Below are 23,321 nucleotides of genomic sequence, written 5' to 3'. Positions count from 1 at the left end.
TCTCTCTGCAGTGAAGCATCCTCCAACCCTGCCAAGAGCAGCACTCGTAGGTCCTGGGGGGCTGTGCTCACCCTCCTCCAAAGCAGGGCTGAGGAGTAAAGGAACAAGGCAGGAATTTAATTACAGATCAGGAAAGTTCCCAGCGCTCCCTTCCTTTGGTTTAATCCCACAAAGTGGAAAGTGGGGCAGGAAAGGGAGGGGGCAGCCACAGAGAGGAAAGTCAAATACCACAAAGACAAGGCTGATCCTGACTCCACAGCATTTTTGCATGGCTCAGGCAACCCCTGCCAAGCCCTGCTCTTGCTCCAGTACTTAAAAACACAGCAAAAGTAGCAGGAATCTGCCTGAGAGCAAGGGCTGCGTCTGCCCGGGAATGGGGAGATGGGACTTTCAGGGTTCACTATTTTTGTATGTAAGTGGGAACTACGGAGTTGCTGCCAAGGGAGCCAATGCGAGAGGAAGAACCTGTCGCTGCTGCCTGCCCAGGTAGGAAGCAAACACTGTACATGATGGCTCCAAATTACCACGGTTCCTCTCCCATGATGGGGGTTATTTCTGAATGCTCTGCTCGCTCACAGCTCCAACCCCTAACACAGGGAGGCTGGAAAGGAATAAAATTGCCTGCACCAGGTGCCACGGGCTGGATGGACGTTCCCACTTCTGGAAAAGTGGCTTCCACCCTGCTCCTGAAATCTTCCACCACCAGGTTACTGACAGGGAAGCTCCCACCCACCACAATCCTGTCTTCAGCCATTCATGTAGCATCTGAGAAGCACCTGAGAGATGCTGGGCAAGTGCTCCTGATTCCATGAGGTCCCCAGCAGCTCTGTGGAGCCTGCAGGGCTGCAGCGGCCAGGAGCAGAGAATCAACAGGAAGCCAGGGAGAGGCTGGGAACGTCAAGACTGAACACAGAAATCCAAGGTAAACAGTGAGAGTGCCTTTCAGTTCCCAGTCACAACAAAAATCAGCTCCACCCGAGGGGAGCGCACAGCTCAGCGTGTACACAGGTCATGGGAGACAACCTCCAGCAACCAACTCCAAGAGCAGCCCTGTGGCATGGGGGACGGAAACGGCTGACATCGAAGGATGGCAGGAAAGCATCACGCTTATGGGGATCACCAGCTGACCTCAGATGTTCAAGAGAAGAGTCTCATCATAGAAATGCTTCCCCTGAGTAATCCTTCAGCTCCAGAGGCTGCTCTCCTGCATCTCATTCACATCATCACATCACACAGAATCACAGAATGGTTTGGGTTGGAAGGACCATTAAAGCTCACGCAGTTCAACACCCCGGGACACCTCCCGGAGATCAGGTGCTCAGATCAGGGTGCTCAAAGCCCCATCCAGACTGGCCTTGAACACCTCCAGGGGTCGGGCAGCCACGAGTTCCCTGGCCAACCTGGGCCAGGGCCTCCCCACCCTCATAATGAAGAATTTCTTCCTAATGTCTAACCTAAATCTTCCCCGTTCCAATTTAAGGCCATTCCCCCTTGTCCTATCACTCCAGGCCATTGTAAAAAGTCCCTCCCCAGCTTTCCCAGATCGCTTTCAATAATGGAAGCTGCTCTAAGGTCTCCCCAGAGCTTTCTCTTCTCCAGGCTGAACAATCCCAACTCTCTCAGCCTGCCCTCACACAGGAGGTGCTCCAGCCCTTGGATCATCTCCATGGCGTCCTCTGGATCTGTTCCCATGGTTCCATATCCTTCTTATGTTGGGGATTCCAGAAATGGACACAGGACTCCAGGTAGGATCTCACAAGAGGGGCAGAATCCCTGCTGGCCATGCTTCTTTGGATGCAGCCCGGGACATGGTTGGTTTCTGGGCTACAAGTGCACAGAGCTGGCTCATAATGCGCTAGCAATCATCACATCTCATCATCACACCACATGGGGCTGTGCTGGATCTGCCAGCCCGCAAATGCTCAAGGCACGTGCGTAAGGATAACAACTGCTTCCCTGGTCCTGAACACAACTGCACTACCGGCAAGTCAGACACATCTGAAAACCTTCACAACCAACACTTGCACCTTTGCAAGGCTGCAGGTTCCCAATATTGCTCCTAACCAACAATCACAGCTCAAGGAACAAGGCACAACCTGATTCAGGCCTGCTTTTTCCATGTTCACAGCAGTGATCACAGCACAAGGCAACAGTCAGAAGGACAAAGAGGCACGGTCCTGCAACTTAACAGCTCTCATTATTTCCTTATCATTCACAAATAGCCCAGTCCTCCTGTTAAAAAGTGCTAGGAATGTGCATTCCAGAGGCACAGGAAAGACTCCAAGGAAGGTCCTGGTGAGGATCAGACCTCAGCACTGTTGTACAGCACCTCCATCTCTCCAGACACATCACCGCGCCCCTGTTCAGGGATGGCTGTTCCTTGGCACCCGGATGCCAGGCCACTAACAGGTACGACCATCTGTACCTTCACCACGCAGTAAACAGCAGTGAGGAAGTCAGACAGGGCAATCAGATGTCCTTGCTGCTCGCCTCTGCCTGTTTCACTGCTCTCTGTGAGAGCTGAGTGGAGGAGGAAGACAGCTAAGCAACAACGTGGGCCTTACCTTTTGTTCCAGGGGGCTGCAGATTATCTCCAGTCAGCGAGCACCAGCCTACGGGAAAGATGTCCCGGGAATCATATCGGCACCAGTAATCGAAGGCACCTCTCCAGCCATCAAATGTTATGAGGACCTCAGAACCTCTCACCTCCCCAATGGTGGCCGGGCAGATGAAGTGAGGGTTCTTCCTGTCCACTGCCTCCAGCTTCATACCTGTCTTGAAGAAGTTTTGGGATGGAGATGGTGGTTCCTAGAAGGAGAAGTTGAAAATGTACTCAAAGAGGATCTGTCAGTGTCCCCCAGACCCGGGCTGTGCCCTCTCTCAGCAGCCTCACCTCCACAGGCAGGTGGAGAAGGGAGCTCGTGGGGCTGTGGTTGAACCCCAATGAGGGGTGCACACACTGGCCTGGCTATGCAACTGCCTGCTCTTTAGTCGAGAGGCAACCAAGCCCATTGCTGACTGCCCTGCCACCACTTGGCTGCTGGACCAGGCCCAGACAGCGCTACGTTAATGCTGCACCCTGTCAAGTCTGTCGTGCAACACAGGCAGCAAATAAAGCTCCAAAGAAAAGAGCCTCTGCAGGACACTCTCACCTTGCTGTCTTAGAGCAGGAAAATCTGCGATATCGCAGCCTCTCCAGCATTCTTCTCCCACCTTCAGCTTTGCTAGGCACGTGAGAGATCCACCATCCTCCCTCCTCTGGGGCTTGCTCTTCCTTGTCATTTACGTTTGAGATCAACTAAAGCCCCACCAACCACCCCATATCACAGCATTCACCTCTACATTGGCTTCTGTTCTGACTTCACCAACGGTGGGAGAATACAAACTACGAAATCACACTTGCAGACCCCTGTCTGCACCTCAGCGCTGCTGTGGCAGCCACAGAGGGTACGGATATGCCCTGGAGAAGCAGCAGCATGGTAAAACTGGGCAATGTTCATCTCCTCTGCGACCTCACAGGAGATCCCAGCTGAGATTGTGGCGCTCTGCAGGACAGGGAACACGCTAGGAGGATGTCTACAAACAGTACAGTCAAATACCTTGTGAAAAATCCGGACAGGAGCCATCTCTGCTCCATTCAGAGTCTTCAGAAGAAACATGGGCCAAGAGGAGGCATTCAGCCGGAAGCCTGCAGAGAAGGAAGCAGAGGGAGACTTTAAGGCCACTGGATCCAGCAGCAGATGCCTGCGCTCATGGGAACTTCGCAGCAGGCACACATTGCAATCACACACCCCAGCCCCCTCCTCACACTGGAGGCAGGTTTGACTTTTTCCAGATACTTTGAATGCAAAATATTACGCTGATGAAAAGAAACATCTGGATTTGGATGTTTGACTGCAATACTCATTTCTCGTAATCCAAGTCTGCATGCTGACCACACGGGCAGAGCACTTTCTGCAGCGCCAGCATTGCCAGCTGCACCGATCCTGCTACAGGGGAGACACAAGTCAGCAAGTGCACGCTCAGGCTATCAAATTGTTTTGTCTATAGGAAATCCCAGCTTCTGGGTGGCCTCCTCCACCTTTTAGAGCTGCATGCAAGCTAACCTGAAGGAATTAAGAGGCTGGGATGTGGCTGGGAAACAGATTTAACCATTACAGGAAAGACTGGCAGGTTTTTGGCTTGACATCTGTGAGTAAAAGTAGAGAAATAACAGGAAGGGGCTTATGGGGAGAACAAAGCAAGTTCGCATGCTCTGAGCCTGTGGCACTGAGTGTGACTGCACAGCCAGATATCACAAACACCAGCTTTGCTAAATGTGCATCTTGTCATACAGGCAATCACCGCTGCTCAGCTGAATACAGAACTGTACTTTCTGTAACTATGGTGTTTGGAGGGTATCCCTGAGACTGGACCTGGAGAGAGCATCCCAATAATGATTAACATGGCAAAGCTTTGCCAGGGCTGCAATGCCAGAACTCCACCAGCTCAGCACAGCCCTGCAACTTTGTCAGAGCCACCTGGCAACCAAACAAGCCCCAGACCTCAAAGGATGGGAGAGCAAAGCTCCCAGAGGGGCAGCGAGAACCTTTCCTGGGGATTATCTACGGAAAGAAGGGGAGCAGCGGCAGATGCGTACAAATGGAAAATGCCAAGAGGAGCACAGAAAATCCTTGCTGTGTGTCTGGGCCCTTGCATCGTGCAGGACAGCTGCAGGCAGGGCTTTGTGTTACCTGTTGTTATGCTGGCCTGTCTGGCCCAAGGTTAAGCAGGCGATACAGATCAGAGCTGGGCACGCAGACTCCTTCCAGACTGCAAACCCTCTCCCCTGGCACTGTCAGAAGTGAAGTTTTGCCCTGAAACTCGATTACAATTATTGCCATCTGCTGGCAAACCCCAGGGAGGGCACAGGAGGAACCCATCCTGCCAGCCAGGACAGGACAGGAACCAGCACCTCCTGCGCCAGAGCTGTGAGCCGTCCCCAACCAGGGTTTCAAAGTGATGTCTGCAAATGAACAGCAGCACAGACGAGAGTAACATCAACCACGGCAGCTCTAACGTCACGAGCTGCAGGAGGTTTTGTCTGTAGCAATTTTGAAAGGAAATCAGACTTGCATGCACACAGCTTCAAGTGGTGGCATGTGCCAAAAGATGAAATGTCCTGTCCTTCTTCAGAACAGTCCCAAATGTCCCATTGCAATTCAGCCTCTACTTCCATCAGAGCTCACAAACAGTGCTCCAGGAAAACACATGAATAAAAATATTCCTAACTCAAAGTGCCCTACTGAAGGGTTCTGGTATCACTGTAGATCAACTTGATGTTATTTGAGGATGTGCTAATGGGGATGGGCAGGGAGTCCTCAGCACAGGAAGGACATAGAGCTGTTGGAGCAGGTCCAGAAGGGGCCACGGAGATGATCCAAGGGCTGGAGCACCTCTTGTACAAGGACAAGCTGAGAGAGTTGGGGTTGTTCAGCCTGAAGAAGAGAAAGCTCTGTGGAGACCTTAGAGCAGCTTCCAGGACTGAAAGGGGCTGCAGGAAAGCTGGGGAGGGGCTCTGCATCAGGGATTGAAGGGACAGGATGAGGGGAATGGTTTTGATCTAAAAGAGGGGAGATTGAGATGAGATCTTAGGAAGAAACATTTTCCTGTGAGGGTGGGGAGGCCCTGGCTCAGGTTGCCCAGAGCACTGGTGGCTGCTCCATCCCTGAGGGTGTTGAAGGCCAGGTTGGACAGGGCTTGGAGCAACCTGATCCAGTGGGAGGTGTCGTTGTCCATGGCAGGGGGCTGGAACTGGATAGGCTTTAAGGTCCCTTCCAACCTCAGAAGCAAGCAGCTTCCCTTGGTGCTCTTTCATCTACACTCTAAATCACCTTCCTATCCATGCCAGGACATTCACATGGAAACACAGAGCTGGTGTGGGACACATCTGTTTAACAGCCCAAGCTCACAGGGATGACCTACATCACTGCAGGGGCTGTCCATGAGTCTCTGTCCCATGCACTGAAATATAAACTGCTAGGGTTTTCCCCACAGATGATGCAGGCGCTTGCTGGGCAGTTGGAGCTCAACTCACCCAGCGGAGGCTGCAGCATCCCTCCGTTCTTCTCACAGTTCCCTATGGGCTGGATTTCAGCAGAGTCCACCAGCCGCCAGAAATCATTCTTGTTGTCGCTGCCATCCAGGCGCAGGCGGAGGCGTGCGCCTGTCAGACCCACCACTGTAGCAATGCAAGTGGAGGTGGTGTTCCTGGGGTCCTGGGCTTCCAGTTTCATGTTGATCTTGAATTCATTTGCAGGTGGAGTGTATGACTGCAAAGAGAAGAACAGGGACCAGTCAGAGACAGGATTTCCAATATACGTTCCACCTCAGCCAGTAAGCTTATGCCCTAACAGCATCCCACCTCATTCTACTGAAGACTGACAGCATCTGCTGAGCACAGCACAGCAGCAGACACCAGAAAGGTCATCGAGCCCTGGCTGGTCTGTGACCCACAGCATTGTCTTTCAGTACTGCATCACCTCCACAACTAAATCTACTCTTGACTCTCAGCCCTCTTCTTAGGAGAATCACCCACCAACCCAATCCCCAAGGCCCCGATAGATACTCCTGGGTGCTGCGCCCTCCTCTCTGGATCAGTGCGTGCCACGCTGATTCACTCTGTATCCCCAGTTCTCAATACCATCACCTCTGTGCTCAGGTACACAGAGCGTGGGGGGCTGGGGCTCTTCCATTCACAAAGACGTAGTGAATTCTAGTTAAAATCTCCTCATGGGCAGGATCCACCGAACCCAGACTCACAGCCTGCTTAAAACATTTTCTGCAAGACTGTGTTCAGCAGAGACAAAAAACATTCTTGTGTTCCCATCCACGCACACCTGAGAGTTACATTTACATTGCATTTGCAGTGCCTGAATATATCTTTTTCATCTTTGCTTCACAAATTTCAATTTTTAGTAAGTCTCTGATTCCTTAAGCATCTTCCTCAACAGAAAAGGAAGGCTATTCCAGACACAGAGCCCCCAGGTCACCAGTGGACCACTGCCCTTGGCCTCTTGTTTTCATTCACCCTCTTACCTGCTTGAAGCAATGCGCAGGAGCTGGGATGGCACATGTTTCCTTCAGGTATTTATCCCAGGTGAAGTGACCTGAGAAGAGAAAATGAAGGATTCAAACAGGAACCGATGAGCAAAAATATTGTAAAAAGAATCACAGAATCATGGAATAGCTTGAGTTGGAAGGGACTTTAAAGCCCATCCAGTTCTACTCTCTGCCACGGGCAGGGACACCTCCCACTGGATCAGGGGCTCCAAGCCCCATCCAACCTGGCCTTGAACCCCTCCAGGGATGGGGCAGCCACCACTGCTCTGGGCAACCTGGGCCAGGGCCTCCCCACCCTTATTGTGAAGAATTTCTTCCTAATGTCTAATCTACATCTTTCCCCTTCCAATTTAAAGCCTTTCCCCCTCATCCCATCACTGCATAAACTTGTACACAGAGATGGCTGGGCTCCTAACGCCAGCAGTTGTCCACTCCTCACAGAGGAGGTTCTCACAGGCAACACATTTTCAGCAAGATCCTCTGATGTTTGTGACCACAGAAGATTTACAACTGCAGCTGACAGGCAGAACAAAGCACAGTGCTGCCTACAGCATCCTTCTGTCTGTGTACCGCTGAGGAGCTTGCAAAGAGTGAGGGTGATGACCTACCACTTCATATAAAATACTCAGCACAGATGGGAATCCATGGGGTCCCACAGGCAACTGCCCCTTAAAAGTCATTCCTTTAACACATTGCTCAGGCTGGGGATGAAGAACCATCACCAAGGGCTACAAGCAGTCCAGATCCACAGGAAATCTCGCACTGTGCTGACTTTGCAGCCCCCCGGTCCAGCACGCTCACAGCTCAGGGCCAGCATCAGCCCCTCGGCAGTGACCAAGGCCAGGGCAGCAACTCCTGTAGCAGAAAAGTCAGGATGGAAGCAGGGATCCTCCAAATCAGGAACTACTGACCAGAGCAACTCACATCCAACACCAAAGCCCCTTCCCTTGAGCACTGCTGCTGAGGGAATCACATTTCATCCTTGCCTACCCCTTCCCCATGTAAAAGGGTAAAAGCAATACACTATAACCAGTGAGAGGCGATAGGATGAGGGGGAATGGACTCAAACTGTGCCAGGGCAAGCTCAGATTGGACATCAGGAAAAATTTCTTCACCAAAAGGGTTATTAGACACTGGTAGAGGCTGCCCAGGGCGGTGGTGGAGTCCCCATCCCTGGAGGGGTTCAAAAGATGGGTAGATGTGGTGCTCAGGGATATGATTAAGTAGTGGACAGGTACAGTTGGACTCAATGATCTCAAAGGTCTTTTCTGAGCAAATCATAGCTTCTGCCATTTAAACAGAGCAGCTGGGAAAGGATCCTTCCAGCATGACATTAGCTTGCATTTATCTGAACGGCTCCCTGGAGACTCCTGTTTCCAAGTCATTTCAAGAGCATTGGTGGCAGCAGATTAAAGACCCAGCTACTGCTTCCCTTTAACTAGTCAGCTACTGCTTCCCCTGCTCACGTGAAGTTTTTAATCAGTCTATTTCCAAAACAAAAGCTAAATTAAGAGCCATTTTAGCTGCTGCAGCGCATACCACGCCTCTAAAACTCAGGCATTGAGGTCAGCACGCTTGAGCTCTGTGTCGCGTGCACAGAGAAGCCCTAAGGGCTTGATAATCTACAGGCTTCGACTAAATAAAAGAAACACTGCCTTCTCCCCTGCCGACGACTGGCACGCTGATAAATACAGGGAATGAACAGAAAAAAGTACTTTTGCTGCCACCCTGGCTGAATATATTTCTATTTACAGACTCTGACAGCAGTGCTTCACTCCTCCGAGTTTGCGTCTCCATCCCTTGGCATGTGTTTCCTCTTCAGCCACGCCATCACACGGGGCTGCATGAAGAAACCCAGTGACTCACTGCATTGATGCTCTCACAACAACAAAATTCTGCATTAAACTGACAATGTGATTTTACCCTCGGTTATGTCACTGAAACTCTTTGTATGAACAATGTGTAATAAATACCCAGCCAAAGCAAATCCAGGCTCTCCTGGCATGGAAATGCCTCGTTGCATCCCCCAGTGACTCTGCTTGCACCTCTGAGCTCAGACTGGGTGGCCCCGCAGAGCCCTCGTCCCTGGAGCAGAGGATGCCGTGACAGCACCAGGGTGAAGAGTGCAAGCCCCAGGGCCTGAGCCAGCGTCTTGAAAAGGATCAGCTGTGCCTGACAGTTTTATTTTACACAGAAACCCACCCTCCCCTCAGCTGGTTTCAATCCCTCGCTATTAAAAGCAGCCATGGTTTTAATCCTTCCACTTTTCACCCCCTCCGAACGCAGCGCAGCCATTCTGCTCCCCGCAGCGGCTCACACCGCAGTCAAGATTGGCGCTGCACAATCCCAGCAGGAGCAGTAAATTTCTGAAGCAGCTGCGTGCCTCTAAATATAGAGATTGGGCATGGAAGTTGTTAGAGATTAATTCTAGAGCCTGTTGGGACTTAACCACCGCATGAAGACACACACTCGCCCTGCTAGAACTGCAGCCCCTCACGACTCTCAGCTCTGGTGGCTTCTTCTGCGAAGAAAAGCAGGAGCAGCAGACTGACTTCTCTAAGCTCTAAGAAGAGACAGAGCTTGCTATCTGCCATTTCTTTAAGTAAAGATGGCACAAGGACAAGTAAAGACTGCACCTTTTCAGGATTACTCCGAGAAACTGCAAACTGAAGGTGAAAGCTGCCACCGCTGCCTGAGTGCGAGAGGAAGCCCTGCGCAGAAGGTGGGGAATGCTTTTCCCTAGACTCAGTAACAGCGTTTAGCTTGAGATACAACGCCTTTCAAGCAGGAATTTCCAAGAGCCAAGATCGACTGTCTCGTACTGTATATTCTCTCAATATTCTTATTCAGATTAATCAATTGGATGCCTTACTGTGGAGGAACAGGAGGATTTAGTCTGCAGGATGCTTGTTTCTAACCTGGCCTGCGCAGGTAACACTGACAAATGTTTTCTGCGTGTTGGTCCAAAACCCTGGGGCTTTTCTCCAATTCCCAGGCCATCACTTTGCTTCATGAAAAAACAGGGTCCTAAAACGTGTCTTTTACTGGTGATGGAGCAGGAATATCCAGGACAGTGCTGACTGCAGGGACCAAAATCCTCTCTCATCCCAAAAAGTGAACGAGAACCCTTGATCCGCTACTGCCCCAGCATCCAGTACAAATGTAAAATGTCCTGCCAGCCCTGAAATTACCCTCTTTTTTGCCTGCTCTCTGCCTTTTCTTTCCTCCCTTCCCTCCTTGCAGATCACACCGTACTACCACGGAAGGACCATTAGTTCGATGAGATCCTTTGTATAACAAACACCAGGTCTTTGCAGGAGGAAATGAGAGCCGGACACTGCATGGGAACCCCGCGTTTTTGTGATTACATCTGTGAGCTAAACAAAAGCCAAGGGTTGTAAATCTCTACAGCTTCTTGTAACTCAGCTGTGAAAATGCCTACCAAGGGTGACAGTCTGTCACTTTCGCCTTTGGAAAGCTTCTTCCCATGCGCTTGTGCCAAGCGGAGTGATTAGTTGCAGGCAGTGTCAGAGTCAGGCTCTGATGTCTTAACCTTCAAAAACATTTACTACAAAGCAAGCACTCTGCCCCACAAAGGGTCCCATGGCAGTAGCTGAGAACAGTGCAACTCTACACCCCTGCATTTGGATTTGCCTCGTGTTGCATTTAATGTTGATTTTTTGCCCAGAATTGAAATGAAGATGGAGTTTCTGTTTATATGTTTAATTGAAGCCTGGTTTGGGTCCCATTAGCATTTCAGCTCCCGAGGGTCACCAATCCAACCAAAATGATACATGTGCGTTTCAGGTCACATCTGTGAAGGAGAACGTGCCCTACCCAGATCAAGGCATCCCATTAAAGTCTGCAGCCCATATGTGTGTCTGCTAACGAGCATCAAGGCAGCACATGAAAGCAGCACAGCTCAAGCCAGCTCAGTATGAAAATTAGCAGAGCATCATCTTTGCTCACAGAACCAAAGGCGACAGTGGCCTGCCCCAGCATCTGAGCGCAGCCTCCCAAGGGGTGAGCTCTCCCACCGCGACACCAGAGCTCCTGCCTGTTACAAATTCCAGACCCTTTGCTCACCCATCAATCCGGCTGCACGTTCTCCATCGGTAACAGCTACAGCCGATAACACGATCTCGCTCACTCACTGTCTTGCTCAGAAGAAACATGAGAATGTGTGAGGGAAAATTAATAGGTTTCAAAACACAACGCTGTCTGCTTTGCTGCGTCTCAGAGGTGTCCCAGCACAGTACTGGCTTTTAGCAGAAACCCTTTCAGCCTGCACTACATTCCGTGCCAGAAAGCTGCTGAATTTCACCCCCCTCACTGCACACACGAGCTCTGGGCAGTGAGGAGCTGCTCAGTGTCTTGCAAGGCAACACTGCCCAATCCCCACTGTGGGCTGGCCAAGCAGACACGTATGCATCAGCATGTGGAGCAGGGCAAAGAAAGAAGGGTGGAGAAGGACAGAGAAAGAAGTGGGAGAAAGAAGGAGAGAGAAGGAGTCTCTTTTACCTTGGTACTGGGAGGGAGACTCTGATGGGCGGCTGTGCTTGTGCTTTTTACCATCTTTCCAGTCTATGGCTGAAAGAAGAAATAAAGTGTTTGTGTCAGTGCAGGAAGACACACTCTTCAACATTATCTGTTCAGTCACCTAATTTACAGGCACCTCTGAGTCCTGAACTGATCTCCCTGTCCTGACCCCATGGATGTCTGAATCGATGGGCGTGCTCCATGCCTCCACACAGCTCAAGATCTGTCACGAGGTACCTGCATTCACATCTCAGTCTTTGCCCAGGCCTCACCATCTCGTGTTCTCCCACAACGGCGTGCAGTATCATAAAAAGCAGCAAACTGCTAGAGCTTCATCATCTTAGCTGTGTGAAGAGGTGGCAAGGCTTGAGAGGCGCAAACACAAAAGCCACTAAAACGAGCATGCGTGGATCTTGTACGCTGAGAAGTGGAACCTGGATTGCTCCTTGTTTATCCACTCCAGCTTACCGCAGCTGGCTGTACTCACACAAACAGCCCCAATCCTCTCTGGTGATGGGGATAGGACTTCTCCAAGGCCTCCACAACTGCCCTTTTGATGTTACTGCCGCATGTCCTGCGCAGCTCGTAGGTGAGCACTGCCGTGCAGCACCGGCTTTGAGGAACATCTCATCAGAGTTGTCTTTTGGCCTCAGACTTGCAAAAGATGAAGTTCCCAAGACAGCCCTGGGAACGGATACAGGGAGAAGAGAGAGATGCCCTTCTGCTTCTATCTGCCTCCTGCCTTATGGTGGGGTAGGAGGGATGCCAGAGCAACGTGCGCAGCAGAGCTCGCCCGAGCCAGCTCCTCACCCGCTGCTGTCCCAACAACCTGACCCAGGGAATGCTGCTCCTTTATTTCACAAAGCATTTTTAGGGCTTTTATAAACAACAGCTTGGTAGTGCTCTACGAAACGCGCCTTGCCCCCATGAAAAGCAGTTCCTCGTGAAAGGAACAAAAAGAAAGAAAGGAAAAGTTTTGAAATCTCTAGCCAAGTAGCTGAAAGAGGATGCCATGAGCTCTGCTGGAGTGTCCTGGTGGGGCCTAGGATGCCTGAAATTGCAAAAGATTAATGGTCCAAAAGCAATCTGCTCTTCCTGACATGTTCTCCTCAATACAATGGACAGGAGGACTGTGTGTAGGATTTATCCCTTAAATGAACACAAGAGACACATGGAGTGTGCCCACAGCACCACCAGGCACTGACCAAAGAGCCTCCTTGGAGAGACACAAGCCAATAAAAACGCTGGAAGGGCACCTTTCCTATAAATGTATTCCCATGAAGTACGGTGTTGTGTCACCTCCTTACGAAAGCAAGAATAAAGGACACAAAGTTGGCTTGTTCAGCCTGAAGAAGAGAAGGCTCTGGGGAGACCTTAGAGCAGCTTCCAGGACTGAAAGGGGCTCCAGGGAAGCTGGGGAGGGGCTCTTGGTCTGGGAGGACAGGGACAGGATGTGGGGAACGGTTTTGCGCTGAAAGAGGAGAGATGGAGATGAGATCTTAGGAAGAAATGTTTTGCTGTGAGGGTGGGGAGGCCCTGGCCCAGGCTGCCCAGAGCAGTGGGGGCTGCCCCATCCCTGGAAGGGTTCCAGGCCAGGTTGGATGGGGCTTGGAGCCCCTGATCCAGTGGGTGGTGTCCCTGCCCATGGCAGGGTGGAACTGGGTGGGCTTTGAGGTTCCTTCCAACCCAAACTATTCTATTATTCTATGAAAGTATTTCAAGTCAGAAGCAAGAAATCCTCCTGGGCTGGGTAAGGCTGCAGGACAGCACTCTAATTGCATCCATGCTCTGTAAGCAGATTCTCGCCCCACTCTGCAGGTGAAGTTACATTATACTTTTTACCTTTAACATGCAAAAATCCTCATTAAGCAGGCCAAAAAAGCAGCAGAGAGGAAAAGAAAATGCAAGAATTTCTGCAGGCAAATAAAGAAAAAGTTCAATGCATTATTAACAAAGCACATAAGTAGGACAGAAACCCACGTGTGCACGATGCAGGTGATGCGCCTGCTACCTATGGGATGGCGTTCCCAGCACAGGTCACACAGCCACACTGGCTGGAGGTGCCCCACTCCACCAGGCAAGAGGAGAAGCTGTGTGCGAGGGTAAATGCAGCCAGCCCGGTCTGTGGCCACGCTGCTGAGTAATCAACCTGCCTCTTTTATTAGCAAGCCCTCCAGCTGCCTCGCAGCAGGCTCCCCCCATTCCCTGCTTTTCTTCATTTATTTTCACTTCATTAAAGGACAAGCAGTGCTAGGAAGGGGATAATGCTGCTGTGTGCTGAACCACCAGAGAAGAAAAGGAGACGTTTGAAAAAAATAAAGGGAGGAGAGAAATCGAGCATAGAAATCTCCTGCCATAAACCTTGTGAGTGTGTAGCAGATGTGAACAAAGAGCTGCAGAGGATGCTCCATCCTCTCTGCTTCTCCCTGCCCCCATCTTCCAAAGAGTGTGTGATGAGATCACTCCAACTGAACGCACACGCATGGCACAACACTAAAGGAAATCAATATTTTTGTTAAGCACAAGGAGTCTGAGCAGCTCAGCTGCGGGCAGCTTGCCTGACTGCATCCGTTTTGTTGGGGTAAGCAGGACACGGGCAGCCCACGGCCGCCTGGAGCACCGCGGCTGCTGCTGTGTGTGCTGCAAGTCGGGACTCAGGCAGCAAGAGGTAAACATCCGTAACAGATTTCATCTCCACGAGGTAGGCTGGTTCTTGGTTTCACGCCTCATTAGAAGGGGGAAGCTTGTGCCAGTGGAGAAGCAGTTTGCCTCCCACTGGGAGCACGAGCAGATGGTTTGTGCCGCAGGCCCCGCAGAGCACCCTCACCCCTGACGGAGGGCTCTTCCTCTGCCCATCTCAGGGTTGAACTGATGAAGACTTCTCTGTATGCAGCCAGAGACACGAACGACTCCGTTTTTAGTGTGCGAACAGCGCATCCCCCACACTCCCAGTGTGCTACACTCGGTCCTTCAGCCCGCACCAGCTCGCCACGGGGCCTTTGGCTTCACCAAGCAGCACCGCTCACCTTTCTGAGGGCCTGGTTTCCGCATTATATCACTTGCTGCTGTCCTTATCCTGGGACTGGCTTGCTTTTAGGTGACTGAAGAAGTCTAGGAGAAAAGAAACAAGCATGAGAAAACTCACCCATTCTGGAGCACAGAATCACCTACAGCATTAACTGATCACACAGCAGGGGGGAAAGAGAGATGGGTTTCACCTTGGGCTGCACAGAAGAGCACCTACAGCACACAGACAATTCACTCCACCCCCCTGACACCACAAGACTTTCTCCAATATGCGGACAAGTCCAAATTTATGGCAGCGGGAGCGGCAGGACTGTGCGCAAGGAGCACATGCCAGCCTCGGCGCGAACTCTGCCGTGGGTCCCGCGGGTGCGGGGAGGGGGGTTCGCTCCCGCTCACCAACAAAGGGAGGCAGAGCTGACATTTATGAAAGAAAACACATGGAAACATAACATTAACTCCAGCAAAGCAGCACCGCAATCCCCAGCTCTCCACTTGTGATTCAAACCGCCCACAGCAGCTCTGGGGAAGAGGGATGAGGAGTTGGACAATGACCCAGGGAATATTTTTCCTATTAGTGCTGCAGTGAGTGTCCAAGTTGCGCTGCATTTTTTTGTTTCCTGCTTGGAGGAAAACTGGCTGGATTGTCCCCAAAAAGAAAAAGCATTTGCATTCTTGTTAAAAGTGAACGTTAGGGAAAACTGGAGCTCCTGGGAGCCGCGTGCCGGACATGTACAAGGAGCCCAGTGCCTCCTGCGCGCACTGAGCTGTGCCAAGCCCTGACAGAAAATACCTACATGAAAGGCTGAGCCCGTAGGAACGCTGGTAAAGGCATGTTTTGACACCACGCTAACGAATGAAAGATTAATTGTGTCAACATAACTCCATTTTGTTCACAGTGGGGCAGTCAGGCTGGAGGACGCAAGAGGAAGAAGCTGTCCCAGGACGCAACGCGGAGTTGCCGAAGGGTATTTACAGATCCCACTCGGCAAGGAGTTTGTATTCTGAAACCCAGGCTTTTTCCAAACTCAAGAGAAATGAAGAGTTTAAAGTTATAGAAAAAAGTGCTTCCAACTACAGCCTTTATGTGCAGCACTTGCACCACTGAGCAAGGCTCTGGGAAGGAAAAAACTAAAGGAATATTAAATATTAAAGGAAAAAAAATAGGTATTTTTTAATCCTGCTCACCAGGTACACAGTAGCCTCTTATTGCCTCTCTCGTAAACAGTGTGTGTGTTTGTGCACACTTGTGAAAGGAGTAAAGTTTCTTTTCCTTGCAATAGCAGAAGGTAATCTAGATCTGAAAGCTAATATACAGCTTTTAACGCGGTTTTTCATAATTTTCTTTGGTCATTTTTATTAAAAGCTCACAGTCACAGCAGGAAAAGCCTCCCACCCATAAATCCCAGGGTGGAAGGTGTTAAACAGGCACCAGACAAGCGTTCACTGCAACCTCCACACCTCTGCTGTCCACACACTCTCCCAGACGTGGGACTTTCCAAAGTGCCAACCATAAATCCTCCGTGCTTGGCACGGGACGGGGACCCTGGGCCACTCATGCAGCTTGAGAAAAGTCACTTCAGCCCAAGCACTTTGGAGCCCGACCCAGCAGGGATGTGTGAGCCTTCCCTGCAGAAACACCTGGAGGGAAAATTCATGTCCATGTAGGAGCCTCTCAGATATAGTTTGTAGAAAGCTGTGGGTCAGGAGGAAGGGGAACTACAGCACCCTTCATCCCCATGCAGATGGCAAGGGAAGGAACTCTCACTGCTTGTAAAGCTCACAGCCCGCTGCTGGGGTTCCTCATCCAAGATGTCTCAGCATGGAAGAGAATGAGACATTGCAAATGGTGCTCCTGTTAGAAAGAAGAAGAAGTGACTCTTCCCCAAAGGAGGAGAAATAGACGTAGGCTGCACAGCGCAACGGAGCTGGGGAAGGGTCTGGAGAACGCGTCTCATGAGGAGCAGCTGAGGGAGCTGGGGCTGTTTAGTCTGGAGGAGGCTGAGGGGAGACCTCATTGCTCTCTGCAGCTCTGAGAGGTGGGTGTTGGTCTCTTCTCCTAAGTAACAAATGACGGGATGAGAGGAAATGGCCTCAAGTTGTGCCAGGGGAGGTTTGGATTGGATATTAGGAACAATTTCTTTAACAAAAGAATGGTGAAGCACTGGCAGAGGCTGCCCAGGGCCGTGGTGGAGTCTCTATCCCTGGAGGGGTTCAAAAGATCTGTAGATGTGGCACTTTGGTACATGGTTTAAGGGGGAGAGTGGGACTGGGCTGACAGTTGGACTGGATGAGTTTGGAGGGCTTTATGAACCTCAATGATTCCATGATTCTATGACTCCTATCCTGCCGAGAGCCACATGGGCATGAGCCTGGGACAGCTCGCTCCAAAACACACTTCCAAGAAACTGTCCAAAAGAGACAGCCCTGGCATGACTCCTGTCACCCTTCACAGTCCTGCACCACGGCTTTGCAGCACTCAGCACCCCGGGACGCTCGCACACCGCAGGACCACAACATGTGCTTTCATCCTGCAAAGCCATAACTCAAAAATGAAAAAAACCATGCAAAATAACCAGTGTGTTCCAGGGCCACAGAACACCCAGAGAACAGCAGGAGCCAAACTCCACAGTGTGCAGTGTCAGACAGCCCTGCACAGTGCAGACACAAGCCACGAGCCCCACCACATCCCAGGGATAGGACTTGCCCTCTCTTCTTTAGCCCTGGAGATGCAGACCATGCACTCCAGCCCCCCTGGAACTGGTACAAGGTGGGCGTTACTAACACAGGGCTTGGGAACTGGCAATTCCTCCTGGATGTGATTTCATTCTATATTTGCCTAGAGAAGCTGTAAAATCCCCATCCCTGGAGATACTCCAAGCGTCACCAGTCACCACCTCAAGCAGCCCAATCCAACCGCGAGGCTGATTCTGACTCCAGAGCCTACCCAGCTCCACATGCAAGGCTGGAACACACAACTTCCAAAAGCTCCTTCCAACCTGAAACACTCTGCAGTTTTATTTCAGTGATAACTACTGGAGGGCAAGTGGAATCACGCTATTGGCTTAGTCAAGCCTGAAACGCCCCAGTGATGAAGACAAACTTCAGTCTAAAGAGAAGGAAGGGAAGGGCAGCACAGGCAAGCAGGACCAGGAGAAACATATTACGTATCTACACGGGCTTCACACTGTTCAGGGGCTGAGAAGTTAAAAAAAAAAAAGTCTTAAAGTAATAAATAGCGGAAGCTACGGTTTGGTATCCAAGGGGAAAGAATGGACTGTCCTCCCAGACTGATCTTCCTGACCAGCCTTCTACACAAACATGTCCCTGATGAGAACCTGTTGGCTGGGTCAATGACATGGAGGACACAACGTTATTTTTGCATCAAATATATCACTTGTGATTTACAGAATCCAGCCCATACTGCAATGCTCCATCTCCAGAACCCGACTCTTGCACAAAACTGCACACCAGATACAGACCTCCCCTCTTTTTCTGAAGCCATATCACTCATGCTTGTGGATATCAAGATAACCTCGCAAACACAGACCACAGTTTTATGTGGTGTTGGTTTCCAGAATCCATACTCTGAAAGAATCATAGAATCATGGAATGGTTTGGGTTGGAAGGATCCTCAAAGCCCATGAAGTTCCACCCCCTGCCATGGGCAGGGACACCTCCCACTGGATCAGGGTGATCAAAGCTCCATCCAATCTGGCCTTGAACACCTCCAGGGATGGAAAAGACAGATCAATGTGCAAATTCATCTCAGCAGGATGCAACCTTAAATTCTAAAAAGGGCAACAGGCTGCTGCCTTTTGTAGTAGATGAAGTGCCTTTCCCACAATTTCAGACAACTTCAACTCACTGAGGTGTCAGAAGTGCCAGCGGCTCCACAGCACTGTCGTGGGCTTTAGTTCCCCATCATTCCTACAAGCCAGCAAAGTCAGCACAGACACTGCGGCATCTCGAAACCTGAGAGCACAGAGACAAAACGAAAAAGTTTGCATTTAATTGCAGAAAGGCTGGGTTACCAGTTGCATTATTCATGTTCATATTTAATTCATTTAAAACATCCAAATTTAAGTTTAAAGGCAGCTGCAACAAACATTCCCACTTGCCATAGCAAAGCAGCGCAGAACTTGACAGAACTGAAGTTCAACTCACACTAAGTACGCGGGATGGCAACCGTTAAACACCTTTGATTGGAGCAAGATCACATCAACTGAGTCGATAAAAACTAGTGCAGCTCTTGTAACATGAAACTAGCGCATAAAGGATTTAAAAGATGAGACCTGATTATTAATAAAAAGGAGAGGCGCCACAGGAGAGGCATCTAAGATACGGAATAGCATCAAGGGAGCAGATTGGAGACTCCAAATTATCCCGTCCACAGTGTAGCAGGGCTAAACTGTAACACTGAATAAAACCCATAATACACTAGGAGGAAGGAAATTTTGTTTATTGTAAACTAAGACCACGCAGCTTCCTCACGGAGGAAATTATCCAGACAAGTAAACTTGTAACAGTAGAAAAAGATAATGATATTCAACAGCAACCCCGTGTTTCTAACTGTGCCGAAGTCTGACAGGCACAGGACAGGGGTACTCACGCCGCAAGGGAAAGCCGATTGGGCGACAGGATATGCAGCCAAATCCTGCCCTCCACAACATGTTATGCTGCAGTTTGGCAAGGAAAAGCCGAGCTGTCGCCCTCCTGCCAGGCTGCTGGCACTGAGACACAGCCAAAGGCAGGACACCAGCTTGACAGGTGGTTTTGTTTGCACCCTGGTGCCTCCTGCACTGGTTTACACTAAGATTTACACCTCAGATGTATTTTCCATTTTCTCGTTCAAAACCAAAGCAGCTCAGAGGCAGCTGCGGCTGGGAAGAGCATCCCAGGGTGTCCCAAACTCAGACTGCCACTCTCTGTCAGCCACAAAGGTTGTTGAACCGCATCTCAATCTAATTAAATTCTGCCCCCTGCTCTTACCAACAGGCCCTTCCAAAAGTTCATCCTTAGCATCCCTAAGGGGAGAACGATTCAATTTACCTGTGCCAGACTGGAAGGGACCTTCCAGGCTATCGGGCAGCCTGTTCTGCAATGCTCTTCCACTCAATGTTGCTACTGCAACGTCAGTAAAACAAAAAGTGGGAAAATGCTGCTGGAAGACACCGTCACAGCAACCCAGACCCCATAAGATGCGTGTAATCGCTTTATCTACAAAGCCTCCACTCCCTCAGTGTGCATAATTATGAAAAGAGTGAAAGCTGGGGTTCTTAATGTCTCCTCTAAGCACTTCTTTATTCCACGAAAGGCACCACTCACATCTGAATTATTTCCTGGGGTTGTTTGGACTTCCTATTATCCAAGGAAGATTATGGGGAGCCTCGGGATGGAGGCCAGGTCGGCTCCCAGCACTGCCAGGTCCGATTGAAAGAGGAACTGAAGCGGTGTTGGCAGCGTCCCAAGTGTCAAACCTCTTTGGACAATGCTGTTGCCAGCAGGCAAGATGTTTTCAGAAAGAAGAGGAAGAAAACTACCAGCAGCGAAGCTGAAAAATAGTTTTATTAGGTCGGATGCACTCCCTGCAGATTGGGATGGTGGAAAAAAAGAAAACGCTGCATATGCACATCGACAGAGAAGTGTGAGAATGACGCTTCTAGGAAATCCCATGGGACAGCAACAAGGGAATCCTGATGGTTTCCCATAACACAGAATGCCTGCAGTCATTGATTTTTTGCCCACAAAAGCTTGGGTCTTCAGCACCCTGACCAGTCCGGCTGAAGAAAATCCCTTCCATAGAACCTCTGCTTCCACTGAGCTTTCCTTCAAGGGCATCTTTCCATTAAACACTACCACCATTTCCAATAATAGAGCTATCCCTGACAAATTCCCCTGGGAATCATAGAAAGGTTTCGGTTGGAAGGGACCTCAAAGCCCATCCAGTTCCACCCTCCTACCATGGGCAGGGACACCTCCCACTGGATCAGGGTGATCAAAGCCCCATCCAACCTGACCTTGAGCACCTCCAGGGCTGGGGCAGCCACCACTGCTCTGGGCAACCTGGGCCAGGGCCTCCCCATCCTCATCGTGAAGAATTTCTTCCTAATGTCTCACCTAAATCTTCCCCCTTCCAATTTAAAATCACTCCCCCTCATCCTATCACACTGGGCCCTTGTAAACCCCCCCTCTCCAGCTTTTCTGGAGCCCCTTTTCAGTACTGGAAGCTGCTCTAAGGTCTCTCCAAAGCCTTCTCTTCTCCAGGCTGAACTCTTTCAGCCTGTTCTCATAGCAGAGGTTCTCCAGCCCTCAGATCATCACCGTGGTCTCATCTGGACCTGTTCCAACAGTTTCATATCCTTGTTATGTTGATACCAGAACCGGACACAATACTCCAGACGATAAAAATGATGGCAGTATTACTAGTTCCTGCCCGTCAAGGTTGACGGCAACGCTGTCATTCCAGCTTCCCAGCTGGAGGCTCTGGCTGTGCCAGGTCCTATTTCCATGCTTCTCTGGAAGCCTACACGTGCACCATGGGTTACAGAGGAGCAGCCAGTTACATCCTGACTTGGTCAGAAAACTAGGCACCGAGCCATGATGTGAAACACTTCCCATCTCCTCTGGTTTTCACACTGTACTCGGCTCCTCAGATTCCCATCTGACCCGCAGACACCATCACTTCTGCTGGTCTAAAATAATGGTTTCCCCTCCTTAAAGCAGGATCTGGAGGACCAGCTGACAGGGCAGGAGCCATGACCAGCAGACAGCTCTGAGCAACGCCTGAACCCCAGCCTCCTCCGAGCCAGCCACACTGACACGGAGCACAAAAATGCAATGACAAACGCTTACTCAGGGCCTGAAGGCAACTCTTTCACGAGTGAGAAGCCACAAGTTTTGAAGAGCCAACTCAGAATTGATCCTCACCGAGCGGTTTACTTATTTCCTTCCCCCTTCCTGTTACCGTCCTCCTGGACAAGACCTGACCTTTATTTCTTCTCTGTGCAAAGCTGTGTTTTGGCAGCTCTGGACAAAGGCTGACAGAGAGCCACAGCACCTCTGAAACCTCTCTCCCTGTCAGCTCTCGAAGGTCCATACCTTCATACCAGGAAATCTTTCAAAGAAACACTAACAATGAGCACTGGTATTTCCATCTGGAGTGCTGATCCCCTTGTGTGATTTGAAGTATCTGATGGCTGCAAACCATTACTCCTCTCTTACCAGAAGGATTTTGCGTCTTTCCAACATCTCTCTCTCTCTGGAACTAATTTTATCTTCTTACCATGAATGAAGCGGGCTGATAAACTCCAGACATCACAACGGGCTCTTCAGAAACACATTCTTGTTAAAGATGTGAAGGCACTGAGGTGTCTGCAAGATGTGATCATGAGCAACACACTCACTGCCTTAGCCCCTGAGCCAAATCTTGGGGGAGAACAAGTTTTAAGAGAAACAAAAACATGCAAAACACTTGGATAGACCATGTCTCTACAATGAAAATATCAGCTTTATAACTTCCTTTGAAACACCGTTGGGCTGAAGGGAAAAGAAGCCGGGCCAACCTCCCAGCAAATGACAGTCGGATCATCAGACACCGCTGAGTTGAGCCCAAGAGAAAGTCAAGGGCTCAGGAAAAGGGTGAAAACAGGGATCACTAGAAAGAATCACTCACCACCGCGAGGGAACTGTAGGAGTCACAACCTCTCATACTGCAGAGGAAATGAAATAAAACCTTGCAGGATTCCAATAAAGGTTTCCTTCTCTCTCAGAAAAAATCCCAGCATGGGCTTTGGCTCAAAATAGAATCATCTTGCTGTGTCTCACCACAAGCAGACCTTGCTCTCTACGAAGACAGAGGGGTTGCAATAAAAACTACATTTGGCTCAGGAACAGGATAACCAAGAGAGAGGAAGGGGCTTCAAAAGAAAGTTAGGTGAGATAGTCTGGCTTGAGCCTGCTGAAAGGAAGTGCCTTAACACGTTCAATCTCCTCAGTACAGACTTTTTTACCGACGAGCTGGACATCCTTGTTAGAGAGATGGGGGTTGACTGCTGTAAGAAACCCACACGCTGCTGGAACCTCAGGACTGCTTTTGTTTTCAGACCAAAACCCACACTCACAAATAGAAAGAAGACCTTGCAAACGTAAGCCCTCCCTATGCCAGACAACACAGAATCGCGGAATGGTTCAGGGTGGAAGGGACCTTAAAGATTCCAAACCCCTGCGCTGGGCAGGAATAAAAGTCAAGCAGAGGATCCTGTGTTGCTCCTCCCGGAGGCAGCACTGCCTTCAACGCTTGGAGAGATCTGGACTGCCTTCCACTGCCAGGGAGACAAGGAATGGCCCATCATGGAGACTGGCTAATGTGACGCAGGCTGAAGTGAATCAGCCATACCAAACCAAACCCCTGTCAGTGCAGCTGGGGCTCAGCAGCTTCATTATGCTCCAGAAGTATTTCAGCAGATCCCATAATGACTGGTCCTGCTCCGAACCAAATTTCAGACTCTGTGTCGCTGTTGTTTCTCCTTGGGTGAGCAACGTCCATCTCCCACAGCCCAATGGGAATGAGGCCACCAAGAGCATGGCTCACTATAACTGTTCTGCTGGAGCTTTGGGAGCAGCAGCAGGTCTCTGTTTCTTAGTGTTAAGCAGAG

The 23,321-nt window shown here is 50.3% G+C and overlaps 1 protein-coding gene across 7 annotated transcripts in view; it reads right to left on the bottom strand.

Moving 5' to 3' along the window:
- Positions 1-23,321, bottom strand: part of SCMH1 (Scm polycomb group protein homolog 1) — a 76,876-nt gene that overhangs the window by 38,739 nt on the left and 14,816 nt on the right. For 6 of the 7 annotated variants that reach the window (XM_054086254.1, XM_054086259.1, XM_054086258.1 and 3 more), the window contains exons 2-8: positions 18,533-18,639; positions 14,667-14,751; positions 11,623-11,691; positions 7,078-7,148; positions 6,077-6,311; positions 3,600-3,688; positions 2,565-2,808 (exon numbers count right to left, since the gene is read on the bottom strand). In XM_054086254.1, the coding sequence (XP_053942229.1) occupies positions 2,565-2,808; positions 3,600-3,688; positions 6,077-6,311; positions 7,078-7,148; positions 11,623-11,691; positions 14,667-14,691 (733 nt within the window). In that variant the 5' untranslated portion in view covers positions 14,692-14,751; positions 18,533-18,639. The remainder of the gene's footprint in view (positions 1-2,564; positions 2,809-3,599; positions 3,689-6,076; positions 6,312-7,077; positions 7,149-11,622; positions 11,692-14,666; positions 14,752-18,532; positions 18,640-23,321) is intronic. The other variant, XM_054086257.1, reaches the window with a different exon arrangement.

This window comes from Cuculus canorus, chromosome 22 (assembly GCF_017976375.1).
Source record: "Cuculus canorus isolate bCucCan1 chromosome 22, bCucCan1.pri, whole genome shotgun sequence".
Taxonomy (NCBI): Eukaryota; Metazoa; Chordata; class Aves; order Cuculiformes; family Cuculidae; genus Cuculus; species Cuculus canorus.
This window is presented reverse-complemented; position numbering and strand designations above follow the sequence as displayed.